At 38.9% G+C, this 17,982-nt stretch overlaps 3 protein-coding genes across 6 annotated transcripts; 2 read left to right on the top strand and 1 right to left on the bottom strand.

The window, feature by feature from the left end:
• The first annotated feature begins 2,080 nt into the window (after nt 1-2,080).
• LOC118036583 (oligopeptide transporter 3) lies at nt 2,081-5,904 on the top strand. The gene is made up of 6 exons (XM_035042315.2): nt 2,081-2,716; nt 2,844-2,941; nt 3,754-4,323; nt 4,428-4,683; nt 4,817-4,999; nt 5,097-5,904. The coding sequence occupies exons 1-6, from the start codon at nt 2,207-2,209 to the stop codon at nt 5,709-5,711; spliced, it is 2,232 nt and encodes a 743-aa protein (XP_034898206.1). The 5' UTR covers nt 2,081-2,206; the 3' UTR covers nt 5,712-5,904.
• Nucleotides 5,905-13,375: 7,471 nt separating this feature from the next.
• Nucleotides 13,376-15,196, top strand: LOC118036600 (acyl carrier protein 3, mitochondrial). 4 transcript variants are annotated; one of them, XM_035042339.2, is made up of 4 exons: nt 13,376-13,578; nt 13,935-13,985; nt 14,403-14,611; nt 14,864-15,196. In XM_035042339.2, exons 3-4 carry the CDS (start codon nt 14,414-14,416, stop codon nt 15,053-15,055), a joined length of 390 nt encoding a protein of 129 aa, XP_034898230.1. In that variant the 5' UTR covers nt 13,376-13,578; nt 13,935-13,985; nt 14,403-14,413; the 3' UTR covers nt 15,056-15,196. The 4 variants fall into 4 exon arrangements, with proteins under 4 accessions (XP_034898230.1, XP_034898231.1, XP_034898228.1 ...); XM_035042340.2 differs by having other exon boundaries at nt 13,376-13,582; XM_035042337.2 differs by lacking the exon at nt 13,935-13,985 and having other exon boundaries at nt 13,377-13,578.
• LOC118036596 (uncharacterized) lies at nt 15,173-17,590 on the bottom strand. Its single transcript, XM_035042333.2, has 2 exons — nt 17,262-17,590; nt 15,173-15,765 (listed from the first exon to the last, which is right to left on the bottom strand). The coding sequence occupies exons 1-2, from the start codon at nt 17,518-17,520 to the stop codon at nt 15,422-15,424; spliced, it is 603 nt and encodes a 200-aa protein (XP_034898224.1). The 5' UTR covers nt 17,521-17,590; the 3' UTR covers nt 15,173-15,421.
• Nucleotides 17,591-17,982: the final 392 nt, after the last annotated feature.

Here is a 17,982-nt window from a genome sequence, read left to right as displayed (position 1 = left end):
AGCTAGGAGCTTAAAGAAGGAAGACTTAGGCAGAGCACACGACAGGTTATAATGGGACATGTTAGGTCACCCTCGCTGCTGTGGGCATCGCATGGGATATTGATGCAATGGCTACAAGTGAATAATCAAAAAGTTATGGTGAAGATCTTGTTGTGTGGTCTGTTTCAATAATGTGATCTCCCATTAACATAGTAATCTTTGTGTGTTTATAGTTTGAAAAAATAAATTTTTAAAAATTTTACATTTTTTCTTAGAGTTTCAAGAGAAAATTGATACATATAAAATTAAAAGGTATATTAATTATCTAAACACTTTTAAATATATATTAGATAAAATATACTCGTGTTTAACTATATATGGACCTTTAGGAATGTGAAAATAAGAGAAGCTTTTAAGAATGTTTAGATTGGAGTTGTTTTTTAAAAAAAATTTATTCTAAAATATATTAAAATAATTTAAAAATTTTAAAAATATATTAATTTAAAATTAAAAAATTAAAAAAAATTATTCTTTTTAAAAGCGTTTTCAAAACGCCGAAAATGAATGCCTAAATCATGAATACGTGGATGGATCAAAACAGTATGGATATGTTGAAAGCAATTGAGGGAAAAAAAAGGTAACAAGTTCCTCAAACTTAAAAGTGGAAGGTGAGCCTTGAGCCCACTTTTTTTGTTTGGTATGGTAGATCTAGATGGCAGGTCTTTTTCTAATATATATATATATATTTTCAATGTGAGTATGATTGGAAATAAACCTACCTGCAATTTAGGAATTACACTTCTTTTTATGCACCAATAAAACCAAGCCAAAACATTATTTTTTCTTGGTGAAAAAGAGGCAACCTAAAACATTTATAATCACGATGTTCCCCGTTTTCTTTGTTTAACTTTCTTGTTATTCTCATAGATTTTTTTTATAATCAAAGTTAGGGAGATGAATGAATAATTATCGATACTTATTAATTTTATGAATTCGATTTGAACAGGGAGATGAACGATGAAGGAGAAATAAATAAAGAATATATTTGATTAAGTGAAGTAATTTCACTGCTTGCTGGTTAATTTGAGGTGGAATCCAGAGCATGGGTCAACGCCATAGGAGCCACGGGTCCCTCGATCCTCCACTAGGGAAAAATTGATCGGTCCATAGTTCTCGACCCGTCAGCTGCAAAGATGCACCACCTTCCGCTTTGGTTCACTTCCAACGGTGTCAAAAGGACCACCTCTCGAGTCTTGATGCTCGACATAACTAGGCAAAATCACTCATTGGGATGGTTCGGTAATTACCGGCTAGTTTTTTATATTTTCTTTTTTTTTTAAATAAAATATGGTACTTAGTATTCTAGAATAAAAATGATCAAAATATATTTGATTGAAGAGATAAAAATAAATTTTTATCTTTTTTTCAGAACAGCTGTCAGCCGTTCCTATCTCCTCTGCTATCTATTTTGAAAGATTTTGGAAGCAATTTCTTTTTTTGTATTTGTATTTTTATACGGCAATAAGGTTTGAGATAAGCTATCGATTGTAAGTGTTCTTGATCGTTTCCATTTTCAACGTTGGCATGTTTGACACGTGGAAGCCACCGAAGACCATGGGCAAAGCACAGCCTTTTCTCCTCCGTGGCACCGTTAGTCACCCCCCTACCGAACACAGTAACATTCCACGTGGGACCCACAGAAATTCCACGTGGTCCACCACGCTGGCACTCTCTAGGACCAAGACAAAAGCGTGCCTTGTCGTTCTCGACATGTAGTCTCCACGCATGCATTGGCCAACAGTAATTTTTTTTTTTCCTGTCAAAAGAGAATTAATATCTTGCAAAATCTATATATATTTATGGAATTAATAAATCATTGGCCATATTTTATATTAATCATTGACTCTCTAATAAACAAGCGGATAGTATATAGTTATCACATAAGTCAGTGATCAAGTCAGCCTTCAATGCTGTATCAAGCCAGAACACCCAAGAAATTATCTTTTTTACCATCCTAAATATGGTGAAAACCCTATTTTCCAAAGGCTATTCTTGTCCCCCAAAAATATTCACTCGTTGCTATATATTTCAACCAGCCTGAGAACCAAAGTACTCAACTTTGAGTTAGAAACTCCCTTGTCTTCTCTTCACTTCTTCTGAAGCAAGAGAGAAGGCCCAAAAAGAAGAGATTTTTTTGTATTACAGTTTGAGTCTTTATTGGTCAGCAATGGCAAGGCAAGAGAGTACTGATGGAAATCACACAAATGGGTTGCGGTTAGATTCATCAGCAGAACATCATGAAAGATGTCCTGTTGAAGAAGTGGCTTTGGTTGTGCCTGAAACTGACGATCCAACACTTCCTGTCTTGACTTTTCGTGCATGGTTTCTGGGTTTATCTTCGTGCGTAATACTTATCTTCTTGAACACCTTTTTCACTTACCGTACACAGCCACTTACTATCTCTGCCATTCTTATGCAAATTGCTGTGTTGCCTGTTGGCAAGTTCATGGCTAAGACTTTGCCTACGAAAGATTATAGGATTTTGGGGTGGAGTTTTAGTTTGAATCCAGGGCCTTTTAATATGAAAGAACATGTGATTATCACTATTTTTGCGAACTGTGGTGTCTCTTATGGTGGTGGTGATGCTTATTCTATTGGTGCCATTACTGTTATGAAGGCTTATTACAGGCAGGGTTTGAGTTTTCTTTGTGGGCTGCTCATAGTCTTGACTACTCAGGTGAAGATGAAATATTTCTTCTTTCTTCTTTTTGGCTAAACAGTACTGTTTTTTTAAGGGAGTGAAACGGTGTGTTTGGTTGTTTTGATTTCCTTTTTCTCCTTTGTTTCTGGGTCTTGATTTCCAGATATTGGGATATGGATGGGCTGGGATGCTAAGGAGATACCTGGTTTATCCTGTAGAGATGTGGTGGCCTTCCAATCTTGCTCAGGTTTCTCTGTTCAGGTCTGTGTTTTCTACTACCAGGCCTCTACTTTCCCTTCAATTTTTCTAAATGATCTGTTTGGTTGTTGAAAAGAATTTTGGAATCCCATATTTTAATCGAGTCTCTTCAGTTTTTACTTCTGGGTTCGTAGTGACTTGATTGGCTTGGACAGACAATGCTGTGTCAACTTCAAGAATTTTTTTTTTTTTAAAAAAGAACGAAACTTTGTGATTTTAATAAAATAAATGACCTGATAACTCACGGATTAACTTGATGACCTGTTGATCTGATAACGCAAAACTTTAAATGATTCGAAGACTGTTTTGTGGTTCAAATTTCATCACTGAAAACGCATGTGAGAATATTTCTAGAAATAAACAGAGGCTGAAAAGGACATTGCAGAATTCTCTCCATGTTGTAATGTGTGGAGTGAAATTAACTCGAGCAATTTACTTCTTCTTTTTTTCATAAGAGAGTTGAACATGACATAATTCTAGTTGAATAACTTTATCTTGTTGGTATATGATTACGAGTGCATGTTCACTGGTTAAGAATCTGTTTGTAGCTTTCCTTGACTTATGGGTGATATTCCACAGGGGACAGAGTGCGTAGTACTATAAACATTGAACTTAGTCTGTGCTGGTTGTCATGACTTATGGGTAAAATTCATGACTTATGGGTGAAATTCCTTCTTAATTTGTATTGGTTGTCATGAGTTTGCTTGGGATCATATTCCTCAATCATTGGTGAAGCTGGAACTTCCATATTCGATTAGCTTGTACTTAGTTTTTGGCAATAATGTTGTCATATGCTTACCATTTTGTCTCTACAGAGCACTGCATGAAAAGGATCCGAAAAGTAAAGGCATGACCAGGATGCGATTCTTCCTCATCGCCATGACAGCAAGCTTTTTCTATTACGCAGTCCCTGGTTACTTGTTCCCAATCTTGACATTCTTCTCGTGGGTCTGCTGGGCATGGCCTCACAACATGACAGCTCAACAAATAGGGTCAGGATACCATGGCCTTGGTGTTGGTGCCTTCACTCTTGATTGGGCTGGGATTTCGGCCTACCATGGCAGCCCCCTTGTCGCCCCCTGGTCTTCCATTGTCAATGTTGCGGTTGGCTTTATTATGTTCATCTACATTATAGTCCCTGTGTGTTATTGGAAGTATAACACTTTTGATGCTCGGAAGTTTCCAATATTTTCTAATCAGCTGTTCACTTCTAGTGGGCAAAAATATGATACTACAAAGATCTTGACCCCAGAATTTCAACTTAACATTCCTGCTTATGATAGCTACAGCAAGCTTTATCTCAGTCCTCTATTTGCCCTGTCGATTGGATCAGGATTTGCAAGGTTCACGGCAACTCTCACCCATGTAGCACTGTTTAATGGAAGGTAGCCTGGTTCCCATCATGGACTTCCACACGCTGATAATATTAATGTAGATGCACTTTTTACTGGATCTTAATAAATGGCATTATGTGGTTTCCATTGTCCAGGGATATTTGGAAGCAAAGTAGGAAAGCAATGCAGAATGTGACATTGGATGTTCATGCAAAATTGATGAAAGCTTACAAAGAAGTCCCCGACTGGTGGTTCTATATTCTGTTAGCAGGGAGTGTTTTCCTCTCATTGTTAATGTCTTTTGTTTGGAAAGAAACTGTGCAGCTGCCATGGTGGGGTATGCTCTTTGCCTTTGGCTTGGCTTGGCTTGTTACCCTTCCTATCGGGGTTATTCAAGCAACTACCAACCAGGTATCGCCAATTTTATTAATTTTCTGTCTTTCTTCTCTGCCTGTTAGAAACAGCAAACTTTGCTTTCGATGTGTAGGCAAATTCAATGTGAAGTTTTTTCTTTTGACCTCATAATGTTGTGTTTGCATTGCAGCAACCTGGCTACGACATAATAGCACAGTTCATGATTGGATATGTCCTACCAGGACAACCAATTGCAAACCTGCTTTTCAAGATTTATGGACGAATCAGCACGGTCCATGCTCTTTCTTTCTTATCTGACCTTAAACTTGGACACTACATGAAAATTCCACCACGGTGCATGTATGTAGCTCAGGTATTGTGATACAGAAACTTGTGCAGTTGTGCGTTTGAATTTTTTTTTGTGTCCTGGTTGTGTGGATTAGTAAAAAAAGAAATTGTGTTTTCCTCAGCTTGTGGGAACTTTAGTTGCCGGTACAGTCAATCTTGCAGTTGCGTGGTGGATGTTGGAGAACATTGAAAATATCTGTGATGTTGATTCGCAAGATTCCAACAGTCCTTGGACCTGTCCTAAGTACCGAGTTACTTTCGATGCTTCTGTAATCTGGGGCCTCATTGGACCAAAAAGGCTCTTCGGACCTGGTGGCCTCTACAGGAACTTGGTATGGCTGTTCCTCATTGGAGCTTTCTTGCCAGTGCCTTTTTGGGTACTGAGCAAAATGTTCCCTGAAAAGAAATGGATTGCATTGATAAACATTCCAGTTATATCTTATGGTTTTGCCGGAATGCCACCTGCTACTCCCACCAACATTGCAAGCTGGCTTATCACTGGAACCATCTTCAACTACTTTGTCTTCCGATATCGCAAGCGCTGGTGGCAGAAGTATACTTATGTTCTGTCTGCGGCATTGGATGCTGGGACAGCTTTCATGGGTGTTCTATTGTTCTTTGCTGTGCAGAACACAGACAAAAAATTGAGTTGGTGGGGTGCAGAACTTGATCACTGTCCTTTGGCTACATGTCCATCAGCGCCAGGGATTGTGGTTAAGGGATGCCCTGTCTTTTGAGTAGCTATGCAGCCATTATAGTTAAAGGTAAAGCTGGTTTAGTGTAGTTTTAAGAGATGGAGAAGAAATTGGAAACAGTGATAGAGAACTTTTAGGTATCAATTTTCATTTTGCATGCTTGTACATGCTTCTTTCCATACTGAAAACTTGCTGTTCTTAGCATATAGCTGGCGACAGTAACTCTTTTTCTACACTTGGAAATGAATTCATAGCAATCCCTACAAAGCTCCAATCATAATGGTTCTGTTATCGTTTGGGAACTTTGGTGTGAGATGTTTATTGCATATTTTATGTCTCGTGCAATCTTTATATTGAAAATCGCTGACCACATTGGCATAGACAATAAGAAAAATATTCTATACAATTGACAAAACTTGATTAATACCATGGATTAACCTTATTTTGATTACTGGAATGAGGAAAAATTTACAATCAACAGGCAGAAGCTATAAATATGTCAATAAACAACTATAAGATTTCATCCTTTTGGACATTCCTATTTAAGTAAAAAAAAAATTGTTTACAACACAGAAAAAGCTGCTTCAAGTTAGCTTCTTTGTTCTGTCTGTTTACATATGATTCTAATCGGAAACCCTTCAATATCCTTGGACTGTAGTGTTGTTGGATGGTCTCAATATCAAGCCCCTTCATCTTAACCACCGACTCAACATGGCCCTTCAATGTGTGTAGCTCTCTTAGCCTGCAACATTAACATAAGTTCATATGCTTTGTGCCTTCAAGAAAAGAAATTGCAGATAATCAATACATGTAATATCATGAGCTTGATTTTCAGTTCTCGAAACAGGTCTTAAAGGGCTAATCATCATGTATGTCCATCTTTAATCTACTTATCAGATAATGATACAAGCGATATAAGTTATCCCTCTTGCTCTAATCTCGGTACAGCTGAACTTTACCTTCCAGGTGGTTAAGTTTTAGAATTTCCATCATGGAATGACCTGGTTCACTACTGTATGTGCAGGCTAAGTACTTACCTTGCTACTTCGGTGCACCTCTTTGCCTGCTCAGCGAGCTCACTCAACTCCTTATAGTTGTCCTTGTCATTTTTCATGGTTTCTGGAGACCATGAAGGGTGCGCTGAGCTGTAGCCCATTGAGCCTCCCTTTCACTCTCTCCGTAATCCTTCTTGGTAGTGAAAGCAGTCTGAATTTTTATTTTTTTAAAAAAAAACAAGCACAAAGGTAATGCAATAAGCAAAAAGTTTGTGAAATGAAATAGGAAATCAGATTTTGTTAAGTTTAAAAACGTTTTCTAGCAGGTTATCCCAAGCCATTGTTATGTATGGACACAAGCTGGCTGCATGACGGCGTCAACAATGACTGCTGGCGGCGTCAAGGATGGCGGCAAGGACGGTGGGCAGTGGCTGCAAGGTGGCAATATCGGTGGTTGCCATATTTGACCAAAGTTGGAGATAATTATCTCCTACCTCTGCTATAAGAAGAAGCTGCCAAGGAGAGCCCGTGTAACACGAAAACAGAGAGAAACACAGAGAGAAAACAGAGAGAGAGCTAAGGAGAGTTGAGTTGAGTTGAGAAGATTTTCTCCTCCTCCTTGTATTGTTGTTTGTATTGTTTGTAAAGCTTCATTAATACAAACCAGTAGCTCCGTGGAGTAGGCAAGTTGCCGAACCACGTAAATTGTGTGTGTTTGAGTTCTGGAAATAACCCAACAACTGGTATCAGAGCCTGTTCTTGAAAAAGAGGGTGTTTGATCCAAACTCAAAAATCAAAGTTCTCAAAACGTGTTTTTGAACATACCATCGTGTAGAGGACAACCGGACGAATCCACTGTTGAAAAAACCGGCGAAGAACCGACGTCCTGCATGCCCGAACGTGCCCACACGCGCCGACGCAAGCACTGCCCACGCGCACCAACGCTCCGTACGCGCGCCACGCTCCTTCCTCGCCCGGTTTCTGCAAAACGGGTCGGGTCTGACCCGCCACGTCAGCCAGTCAGACGGTCAGCGGCCACGTCATCCTGCCACGTCCGCTTGCCACGTCATCCATCTGGGTTTTGATCCAGTGCACCGCAGACGCTAATCGTCTGACACGTGGCTACATCATCACCGTATAGGGGTTTTGATCCGGTGCGACACAGTTACTAATCGGCTGACACGCGGCTGCATCTGAACCGTCTGTTAATCCAAAACTTCGATTGCTAAAATCTGAGCCATCCGAAGTCTGATTGGGGTGATCTCAGTGTCATTTCCAAGGTTTTTTGGCCGTTCCGGACACATCTGTAAGGTCAGATTTGGGAAATTTGAATCGGAGAAGTAGTAAAAATGGCAGATGAAATAAAGGCTGCTGGAATTGAAAAATTTGACGGAACAAATTTTGGATACTGGAAAATGCAAATTGAAGATTATTTATATGGGAAGAAACTTCATCTTCCCTTATTGGGAAGCAAACCAGAAAAGATGGAAGAAGAAGAATGGCAACTTCTTGATAGACAAGTTCTGGGCATTATCCGGCTATCGTTATCAAGAAGAGTTGCTCACAATGTTACGAAAGAAAAATCCACTGCAAAATTGATGGAAGCCTTGTCTGGGATGTATGAGAAGCCATCAGCAAATAATAAAGTGCACCTGATGAAAAAGTTGTTCAACTTGAAGATGGTCGAAAACGCTTCTGTGACACAACACCTCAACAACTTTAATACCATCACAAATCAATTATCATCTGTTGCGATTGAGTTTAATGATGAGATTCGTGCACTCATCTTGCTAGCTTCACTTCCAAGCAGTTGGGAAGGCATGAGGACAGCCGTGAGCAATTCAGCTGGAAAATCCAAACTGAAGTATGATGACATTCGAGACTTGATTTTGGCTGAAGAAGTGCGAAGGAAAGACTCGGGTGAAAGTTCAAGCTCAGGATCAGCTCTCAACATCAACACTCGAGGGAGGAGACACGATAGAGGCTCATCCAGAGGCAGATCAAAATCCAGATACAGAAGTAAAAGCAAGTTTGGATCCAGAAAGCAGGTTGAATGTTGGAATTGTGGCAAACCTGGTCATTTCAGTAGGAATTGCACAAAACCGAAGAACCCTGAAGCTGACTCTGCAAATGCTACCACAGATGAGGTACAAGATGCTTTAATTCTTGCTGTACATAGTCAAATTGATGAGTGGATTCTTGATTCTGGTGCTTCATTCCACTATACGCCACACAATGAAATGCTGCAAAATTATGTTGGAGGAGATCATGGTGTAGTCTATCTGGCCGATGGAACACCACTGAATATTGTGGGTATAGGAGATGTGCAAATCAAGACAATGAATGGATCTATATGGACCTTGCAGAATGTAAGGCATGTTCCTGAATTATAGAAGAAGTTGATCTCTGTCGGACAACTTGATGATAGTGGTCATTCAATACTTTTTGCTGGAGGAATGTGGAAAGTATCAAAGGGAGCAATGGTTTTAGCTCGTGGAAAGAAAACCGGCACCTTGTATATGACCACAAGATTTGCAGACATCATCGCCTCAACTGAAGCAGAAAATCAAACACAGCTATGGCATTGTAGACTTGGCCATATGAGTCAAAAGGGGATGAAGATACTTCAGTCGAAGGGAAAGCTGCCAGAGTTAAAAAATGTCGATCTAGACATTTGTGAAAGCTGTGTTCTTGGAAAACAGAAGAAGGTCAGTTTCTTGAAGGTTGGTAGGACCTTACGACCAAGAAAGCTAGAACTGGTACACACAGATTTATGGGGACCGTCTCCAGTAGCATCACTTGGAGGTTCTCGGTATTATGTGACTTTCATTGATGACTTCAGCAGGAAGGTATGGGTTTACTTTCTGAAAAATAAATCTGATGTGTTTGAAACATTCAAGAAATGGAAGGCTATGGTTGAGACTGAATCAGGTCTAAAGTTGAAATGCTTGAGATCTGATAATGGAGGAGAATACATTGATGGAGGTTTCAAGGAGTATTGTGCTGTCAATGGTATCAGAATGGAAAAGACCATTCCAGGCACACCGCAACAGAATGGCGTTGCTGAACGGATGAACAGGACCATCAATGAACGAGCTAGAAGCATGAGGTTGCATTCAGGGTTACCTCAAACATTCTGGGCTGACGAAGTTCATACCGCAGTTTACTTGATCAATCGTGGACCATCAGTTCCTTTGGAATTCAGACTGCCCGAGGAAGTATGGAGAGGAAAAGAGGTACGAATCTCTCATTTGAAGGTCTTTGGATGTGTTTCCTATGTTCATATAGATTCTGATGCTCGCAACAAGTTAGAAGCCAAATCCAAGAAATGTTTCTTCATTGGCTATGGAGATGAAGAATTTGGATTTCGGTTCTGGGATGATCAGAATAGAAAGATTATCAGAAGCAGGAACGTGATCTTCAATGAGAAAGTTATGTACAAAGACAGATCAAGTGGAGAAACAGAGATGGCTGATTCAGATACAAGTCCACAAAGATCTGAATTCATAAGATTAGAAGGGCTTCCCGATGTTACTAAGCAGAACAACAATCAAGAGTCTTTACAAGAAGATTCAAGCACATCTGTGCCCACTACCACACAAGAAGATGCAGAGCCAATTGAACCAGCTGTTCGCAGGTCTTCGAGGACGATAAAGCCCCCACAATGGTTCACACTTTTACTGAATTATATTTTGCTGACAGATGGTGGTGAACCGCTAACTTATGAAGAATCCTTACAAGATGGAAACTCAAGCAAGTGGGAGTTAGCCATGAAGGATGAGATGAGTTCGTTGCTGAAGAACAAGACTTGGGAGCTAACAACATTACCTGAAGGAAAGAAGGCCTTGCACAATAAGTGGGTTTACAGAGTGAAGACTGAGCATGACGAAAGTAAACGGTTCAAGGCAAGACTTGTTGTCAAAGGGTTTCAACAAAAGAAAGGCATTGACTACTCTGAGATTTTTTCTCCAGTTGTGAAGCTCACAACAATCAGAGTTATTCTGGGGATAGTAGCTGCAGAAAATTTACATCTTGAACAGTTAGATGTAAAAACAGCATTCCTTCATGGTGAATTGGAGGAAGACATTTACATGCAACAACCAGAGGGGTTTGAAATGCAAGGAAAGGAGAATCAAGTCTGCAAGCTACAGAAAAGCCTATACGGTTTGAAGCAAGCTCCAAGACAGTGGTACAAGAAGTTTGACAACTTCATGTGCAGTTCCGGGTATACAAGATGTCAAGCTGATCATTGTTGCTATGTCAAACATTTTGACAACTCCTACATCATTCTACTATTATATGTAGATGATATGTTGATTGCAGGATCCAGCATTGAGGAGATTGATAAGCTGAAACAGCAGTTGTCGAAACAGTTTGAAATGAAGGATCTAGGAGCTGCTAAACAAATACTTGGAATGAGAATCATCAGAGACAAAGACAAAGGCATACTAAAGCTCTCACAAACAGAGTATGTCAAGAAGGTTCTCAGCAGGTTTAGCATGGATAATGCTAAACCAGTAAGTACACCACTGGGGAATCATTTCAAGCTCAGCAAAGATCAGTCACCAAGAACTGAGCTAGAAAGTGGATACATGGATAAGATTCCATATGCCTCAGCTATCGGCTCTTTGATGTATGTTATGGTCTGTACCAGACCTGACATTGCCCATGCAGTGGGAGTTGTAAGCCGATATATGAGCAATCCTGGAAAGCAGCATTGGGAGGCGGTGAAATGGATCATGAGGTACTTAAAAGGTTCATCGGAAACCTGTCTTAGTTTCACAGCTGGTGGTTTAAAACTTGAAGGTTTTGTAGATGCTGATCTAACAGGAGATATTGATAGCAGAAAGAGCACTACAGGATATGTATACACTCTAGGAGGCACTGCTGTTTCCTGGAGTTCTACCTTGCAAAAGATCGTCGCTCTTTCAACAACAGAAGCTGAATATGTTGCAGTCTCGGAATCTGCAAAAGAGATAGTATGGTTGCAGAGTTTCCTAAAGGAATTGGGCAAGTTGAATGGAAAAGGTACTTTGTATAGTGATAGTCAGAGTGCAATCTTCCTTGCCAAGAATCCAGCATTTCACTCCAGGACGAAGCATATTCAGATCAAATATCACTTCATCCGACAATTGCTAGACGACGAGCAACTAATGCTAGAGAAGATCTGTGGAAGCAAGAATCCAGCTGATATGTTAACCAAAGGTGTTACTCTTGATAAACTGAAGTTGTGTAAAGCTTCAGTAGGCCTCCAAGACTAAAAGATGGATATAAAGCCATTTGTGTCCAAGTGGGAGATTGTTATGTATGGACACAAGCTGGCTGCATGACGGCGTCAACAATGACTGCTGGCGGCGTCAAGGATGGCGGCAAGGACGGTGGGCAGTGGCTGCAAGGTGGCAATATCGGTGGTTGCCATATTTGACCAAAGTTGGAGATAATTATCTCCTACCTCTGCTATAAGAAGAAGCTGCCAAGGAGAGCCCGTGTAACACGAAAACATAGAGAAACACAGAGAGAAAACAGAGAGAGAGCTAAGGAGAGTTGAGTTGAGTTGAGAAGATTTTCTCCTCCTCCTTGTATTGTTGTTTGTATTGTTTGTAAAGCTTCATTAATACAAACCAGTAGCTCCGTGGAGTAGGCAAGTTGCCGAACCACGTAAATTGTGTGTGTTTGAGTTCTGGAAATAACCCAACAACCTTCCCTGTCAATGCATTGCGGGTGATGAACTTGAGGATATCAAGAGGAATGCAGGTGATAACGCTGAAAATCCAGATTATTCCTGCCCGTCCCCAAACAATGCCTTGGATTCTTGCAAATCCCCATTTTGCATACACAGCAGTGATAGTTGCCACCTTCATGGAGAAGTATTAAGTTAAAGCTTGGATTGATAAGAGCTTGGAATTCAAGGGCAGGAAATGCACCTCCGTGCTTCCTGATCTTGCCTACAAAGCTCACATTTCAATTACTAAAAGAAATGTAACGAAAATGAACTGACAAGAACTAAAAGCGCATAAGAAGAGATTGAACTGCATACCTCAGTGGGATCCCAACATCTCAACAATTGAACCATCAATTGCATCCTGGTTCTCGGTTCTAGAAGCCCTGGCAGCGTGTAATACGAGGGTGTCCTTGTCCATGTCCTTCACAAACACCTGCAATTAGCAATGAAGAAAGTACCAAACTTAAGTCTTAGGAAATCAAGCAAGTGAAAGTCCCTCGAACATTATGTGACTTGGCCAAGACCACGGACCTCAATGAGATTCCTGTCAACAGTAAGCTTGTTAAGGGTGAGAGTTCCAGTCAAGTCACTTCACAAGACATCCATTCCAGCCATTTCTTCAATGGCAGTCATCCTCTTGGTGATGGCACCTTGCTGTGATTATTAAATTTGGACTAGCAGATCAATTAAAAATCACAATTGATTTAAATTTTATAAAAAAAAATAAAAGAAAAACCAGATTAAAAACAATGGTTGACTTGTGGTAAAACCTTGTAAAAATTCATTTGCTTTTTTTTTTTACAAAATAATTGTTTTAATTTTATTTTTACATTGAAATTAAATTATTTAACTCGCAACCCTAAGGCTAGACAGCATCTATCCTTGTGCGAGGTTTAATAACAAATGGATTCACGAGATGGGCTTAGTTTCGATCCATGAAAACGGAAATATTACCCATAAAACCATTGAAAAGCAGCAAAAACCAATATATTAGCACAACGACATCGTTTGCTTCACCCCTGTTTAGCACTCTCTCCATCCACATCATACAAGGACCGCCCATGAGACCAAGCTTAAAATTGACAAGACGACTCCTTTCATTCAACAGGGAGACTTCACTGCGGCAATAAATCAAACACCTGAACGACTATTCTTTTAACTCGAAAGTCAATACCCACAGACACAAATTCTCGTGAGTAAGCAGTTCCTGCTTCGTTTTATGTCCCTTTTAACCTTGCTCTCTCTCTCTCTCTCTCTGTTTTTTTTTTTCATTAGCCATGTCTTTTACTTGAATCTTGGTGCATGATAGCTTTTTCTGTCAGAATTTGTTGCTTTGACGTTAGTGTTTTAAAACATTAGATTTGAAAAAAAAAAAAAGGGCCTGGGAAGCGTGTGAATTAATATATGTAGGAATCATGTTTGCATGAGATTGGTTCTTGTGTTACTTTCCACTGTGGTTTCCTTGTCAATTTTTTGAATGTGATATCATGCATTTACCTATGAATAATGTCTTTTTCTGAAAGCTGTAAAATTTGAATGATTTGACAGATTTTGCTCTTGAGGGTCTTTTCATGTTCAGTTTTTAGCCACAACGCCAAGGTAGACTTCCCTTTTGTAAAAATTGTGTGTTTTATAGATACTTGATTTCTTTAATCTGGCTAGTAGTGCAAGATGATGAATTATGAGAAGCAAGGAGTAAAAGTTTTAAAAAATTTCTGGGGTTTCTTTTGAATTGTGGATGCTTGTATTTGTTTGTACATTCAGGCCTTAGTGCTTTCTTTTTACTCTAGAAATGTTCCTGGTTTACATTTTATTGATTAAAATTAGCTCCTGCTAGCCAGGACGCTACCTGCAATTCTGGTTTGTTGATGTAATGCTTCCCTATTGGTTATACGAGTGTGTTCTTGAATTTTGATTATGGTTCAGCTGTCAATCATGCATATGTGCTGTCTTGGCATTGCTTTTACGTGATTTGATTTGCACATTCTGATTTGAGTGACTTATGTTGATTTCCAGCTTGTCTAAAAATGCAAAGCGTAAGAAACTCCATCTTGAGCCGCATGTGCCTGAGGGGTTCTGCAGAACAATTGCTGTTTGCTCAGAGGGGAAATGTGTTCAAGCAACTTCGTTGGCAGATGTGTACATCAGCAGGAAACAGCCCTGATCAAATCATGGATCGAGTCATTGGACTGGTTAAGAAGTTTGATAAAATCGATGCCAATAAGGTAACTAATTGACGGCTCCCTTGTAATTTTCTTTGTTTTTTCTGTTTCCTGTCCATTTTATGATTCTTTTCAAATGGACGTCTGACCTTTACTCTTCATTTGATTAAATTTACATGTACTATTAACCTGATTGTTAGGTGACACTTTATGTCAAAACAAAGAGGCTTTTTACTTAATTTCAACAAACAATCACTTTGTCCGTTGCACATAGGTCAAAAGAGTAATGTTGATTTTATTTGATCTCCGAAACAGGTTACTGCAGCAGCTGATTTCCAAAAAGATTTGTCCCTGGATAGTTTAGACAGGGTTGAGCTCGTCATGGCTTTTGAGGAAGAATTTTCCTTTGAAATCCCTGAGGAGAAAGCAGATAAACTTACCTGTTGCGCTGATGTTGCGAAATATATAGTTTCTGGAGGTGAACAGAAAATTGTAAATCCTGAGTAGTAGTCAATTTTAGGATTTCCCAAAGGTGAAAGGGTGCTCTTGGACAATTGTCTTGTCTGTTCTTCATGCTTGTTCATTTTTGTGAATCAATAACTACATATAATGGTTTCCAAACCGTTTATATCATACTTTTTCATTGCAGCCAGGGAAAATTTCTGTTATACAACCTTGTTTCTACAATTACAAACATGCAACCTTGCTATATTAAAAGATATCATTATTTTTCTACAAGCTATATAGTTGCCACTCACGTATTTTACGACTGGTAGAAAGGAATTGAACCTTGTTACTCAATGCTGTGACTAAAGCGCCATCTAAGTGAGCCTTGTTCTTGTATATATTCCAGTCTTCTTATAAGCCTGTTGTCTAGTACGCAATGCTCTTATAGCTGCTTCCTCTCTGGGTGCATGCTTGTAAAGGTTTAGATGTTACTTGAAGAAATTTGATCTCCCCGGCACTGTAATTACGGATGCCATTCACAACTGATGATAATTCCAGTGCCTTCTGTTTCCTGGCATGAGCTGGTCTGCATACCGAGTTCTGTGGCAATCTTGGAACCTTAACTGAACATGTTCTTTCCAGGTTCCGAATTCCATGGAGGTGGGAAGGTAGATCAATTAGGAAATCTCCATATTCATCTGTCATGGCTTGTGAAGAACTTGTTTTGCTCCACTTCCCACCAGTGTGGCATTCCACATAAACCAAAGCACCTTCAAGAATTTCAACATAATTTTAATAATTCATGTTCTTCCTTTCAAATTTTGTGAGCATCAAAAATAAATTTCTTCTCAAGCAGGGTTGAATTATTTAGGTGAAATGATCTTGCACTTCATTCAAATGGAATTTTTTTTTTTTTATTCCTAAATTGTCAAAATAAATTCTGAAATGCATTTTCAATCACAATTTATGGTGAGATGTTGCTGTTTATGTGGGCTTCTCCATCTCTCTTCAAGAGCATCTTCCTCGTCAATGTTTAATTAAAATGATTAGCACATCCTAATCACTTGGGCCTTGACTGTGGTGACAGCAAGTAGTGTGTGTTTTAATCCAGGGCTTCTATCTACTCTTATCCAAAGCAGTGTGTAAAATATGGGTGGTTTGATCATAGCAGTCAAGGTCGGTGGATCTTAGCTTTGTTTCCAGGCATTCATTTATTAAACTTATCGGGTTAGTAAATTATATTAAGCTCGAGTTAAAAGCTAGATTAATTAAATTTTGGATTGATTCATGATGGTTGGATTTAAGAACTATAGAAGACATAAAATTATATAAATGTAAACGTGTGGTTAATTAATTTGTAACAAAGGCAAATTAAATTCCAAACTGAAGGCTTCAAAGAAGAACAGTTTTCTTACACGAAAAGTAAAAGATTTGGAAGTGCCGAAGGAGGCACAGCCTACCCTTTTATCATTCAATTTTTTTCTATGGGCTAGAGGTGAAAAGGCCAGAAATCATGTTAAATTTGTAGCTTCACCCTTGTTCTGATGAAGGCTTATAGGGAGTGAAAATAAATAGAAAAAAGAGCTGTATTCTTTTTTTTATAATAATATGTCTTCGTATATTGCTTCATTTTGCAGTTGCCTTGACATAGATAGCCATGTATGATGACTCTTCACCTTATAAATAACCCATGATCACACACTCCCTAGTTGTAGCTTCATGCTTAATTAATTTTTCCTTTGATGACAAGTTTGGCTGAAAACTATGTTATTTCTACCCATGGTAGGTTGAAAGCTAGTGACCTCTCAAACAATTAAAGATCATTATTGATCAAAAACTAAGTACAAGATTAACAAGAAACCCTAATACAGCACCAAACCTTATGCAAAACTAGCCAAGAGTTAAGGCTAAGATAAGCCTAGCTAGATAAAATAAATACTACTTGTACACAAGTAATTAAAAGGAAAGAAAGGTCCAAAAATTTTAGGGGGGGGGGGGGGGGTTAATTAACAGCTCCAAAATTGAAGAGGGTGTAACTCGACGAAGCATGGAAATTAATTTCCACGAGAGGAAAGCTGAAAGAAACAGATAACATGGGCTAAAGAAGTGAAGAGTTATCACATCAACATGTTCATGACCAGTTTCTATAATGATTTGTGTTCAAACTTGAAAAGAAACACTAAATGCATGTAATCAAGATGTTAAACTAGATCAGTTATCACGATATCAATATGTAATATTTATTGAGGAACATGAAAAAAACAACCTGATACTGGCCATGCATGGAGTTGAGCTCCACCATTCAAGCAAGCCTCACAAAGAATCGTGCCTGTGACTAGCACGGTTGATAGCTTTTCCTCCCCATAACCAGCCAATTGCACCAACTCTTCTCTATTTGAGAACTCTTGCAGTGGGTTCTCTGCTTTGGCCATTGATGCTTGAAAGGTGATGGTGAAGATGATAAAGATGGTGGAAATGAAGTTGGTGATCATCGTAAGATTGTTGCAGCCGCTAAAGTAGCTCATCTTCTTTGTGTTTGTTGCGAGATTTTCTACTTGTTTTCACAAGATATGGCATGGACAAACATTTATAAAGGGAGGATCCTCTTTTGGTTTTATAAGGGGCTTTTGTGTTCATTCCCCCTTGGAGTTTTTTCTTATTACAATTTTGCCCTTCAGGAGTTGACTTGGATGGTCAACCAATTTCTCTACTCAATATCGATCCATGAATCAAATTCCTTTATATGTGGCCCATATAATTGAGAATAACAATGAGATATACAGGTTTCAAAATTAAGTTGATAAAAAAATAATAATGATGATGAGACAAAACATCTTTTTAAATTATTTGTAGAATTATCCTAAACTTAGTTTTCATATATCAAAATTAATTAAAACCTGTTTGTTTTTTTATTTTTTATGTATTTCAAGTTGTGATTCAAATCATCAGCAATTTACAACGCATAAAAAAATATAGATAAAAACACT

The sequence above is a fragment of the Populus alba genome, chromosome 16 (genome assembly GCF_005239225.2).
Source record: "Populus alba chromosome 16, ASM523922v2, whole genome shotgun sequence".
In the NCBI taxonomy this organism is placed as follows: domain Eukaryota; kingdom Viridiplantae; phylum Streptophyta; class Magnoliopsida; order Malpighiales; family Salicaceae; genus Populus; species Populus alba.
The sequence above is the reverse complement of the archived record's forward strand: the minus strand, read 5'-3'. Positions and strand labels throughout refer to the sequence as shown.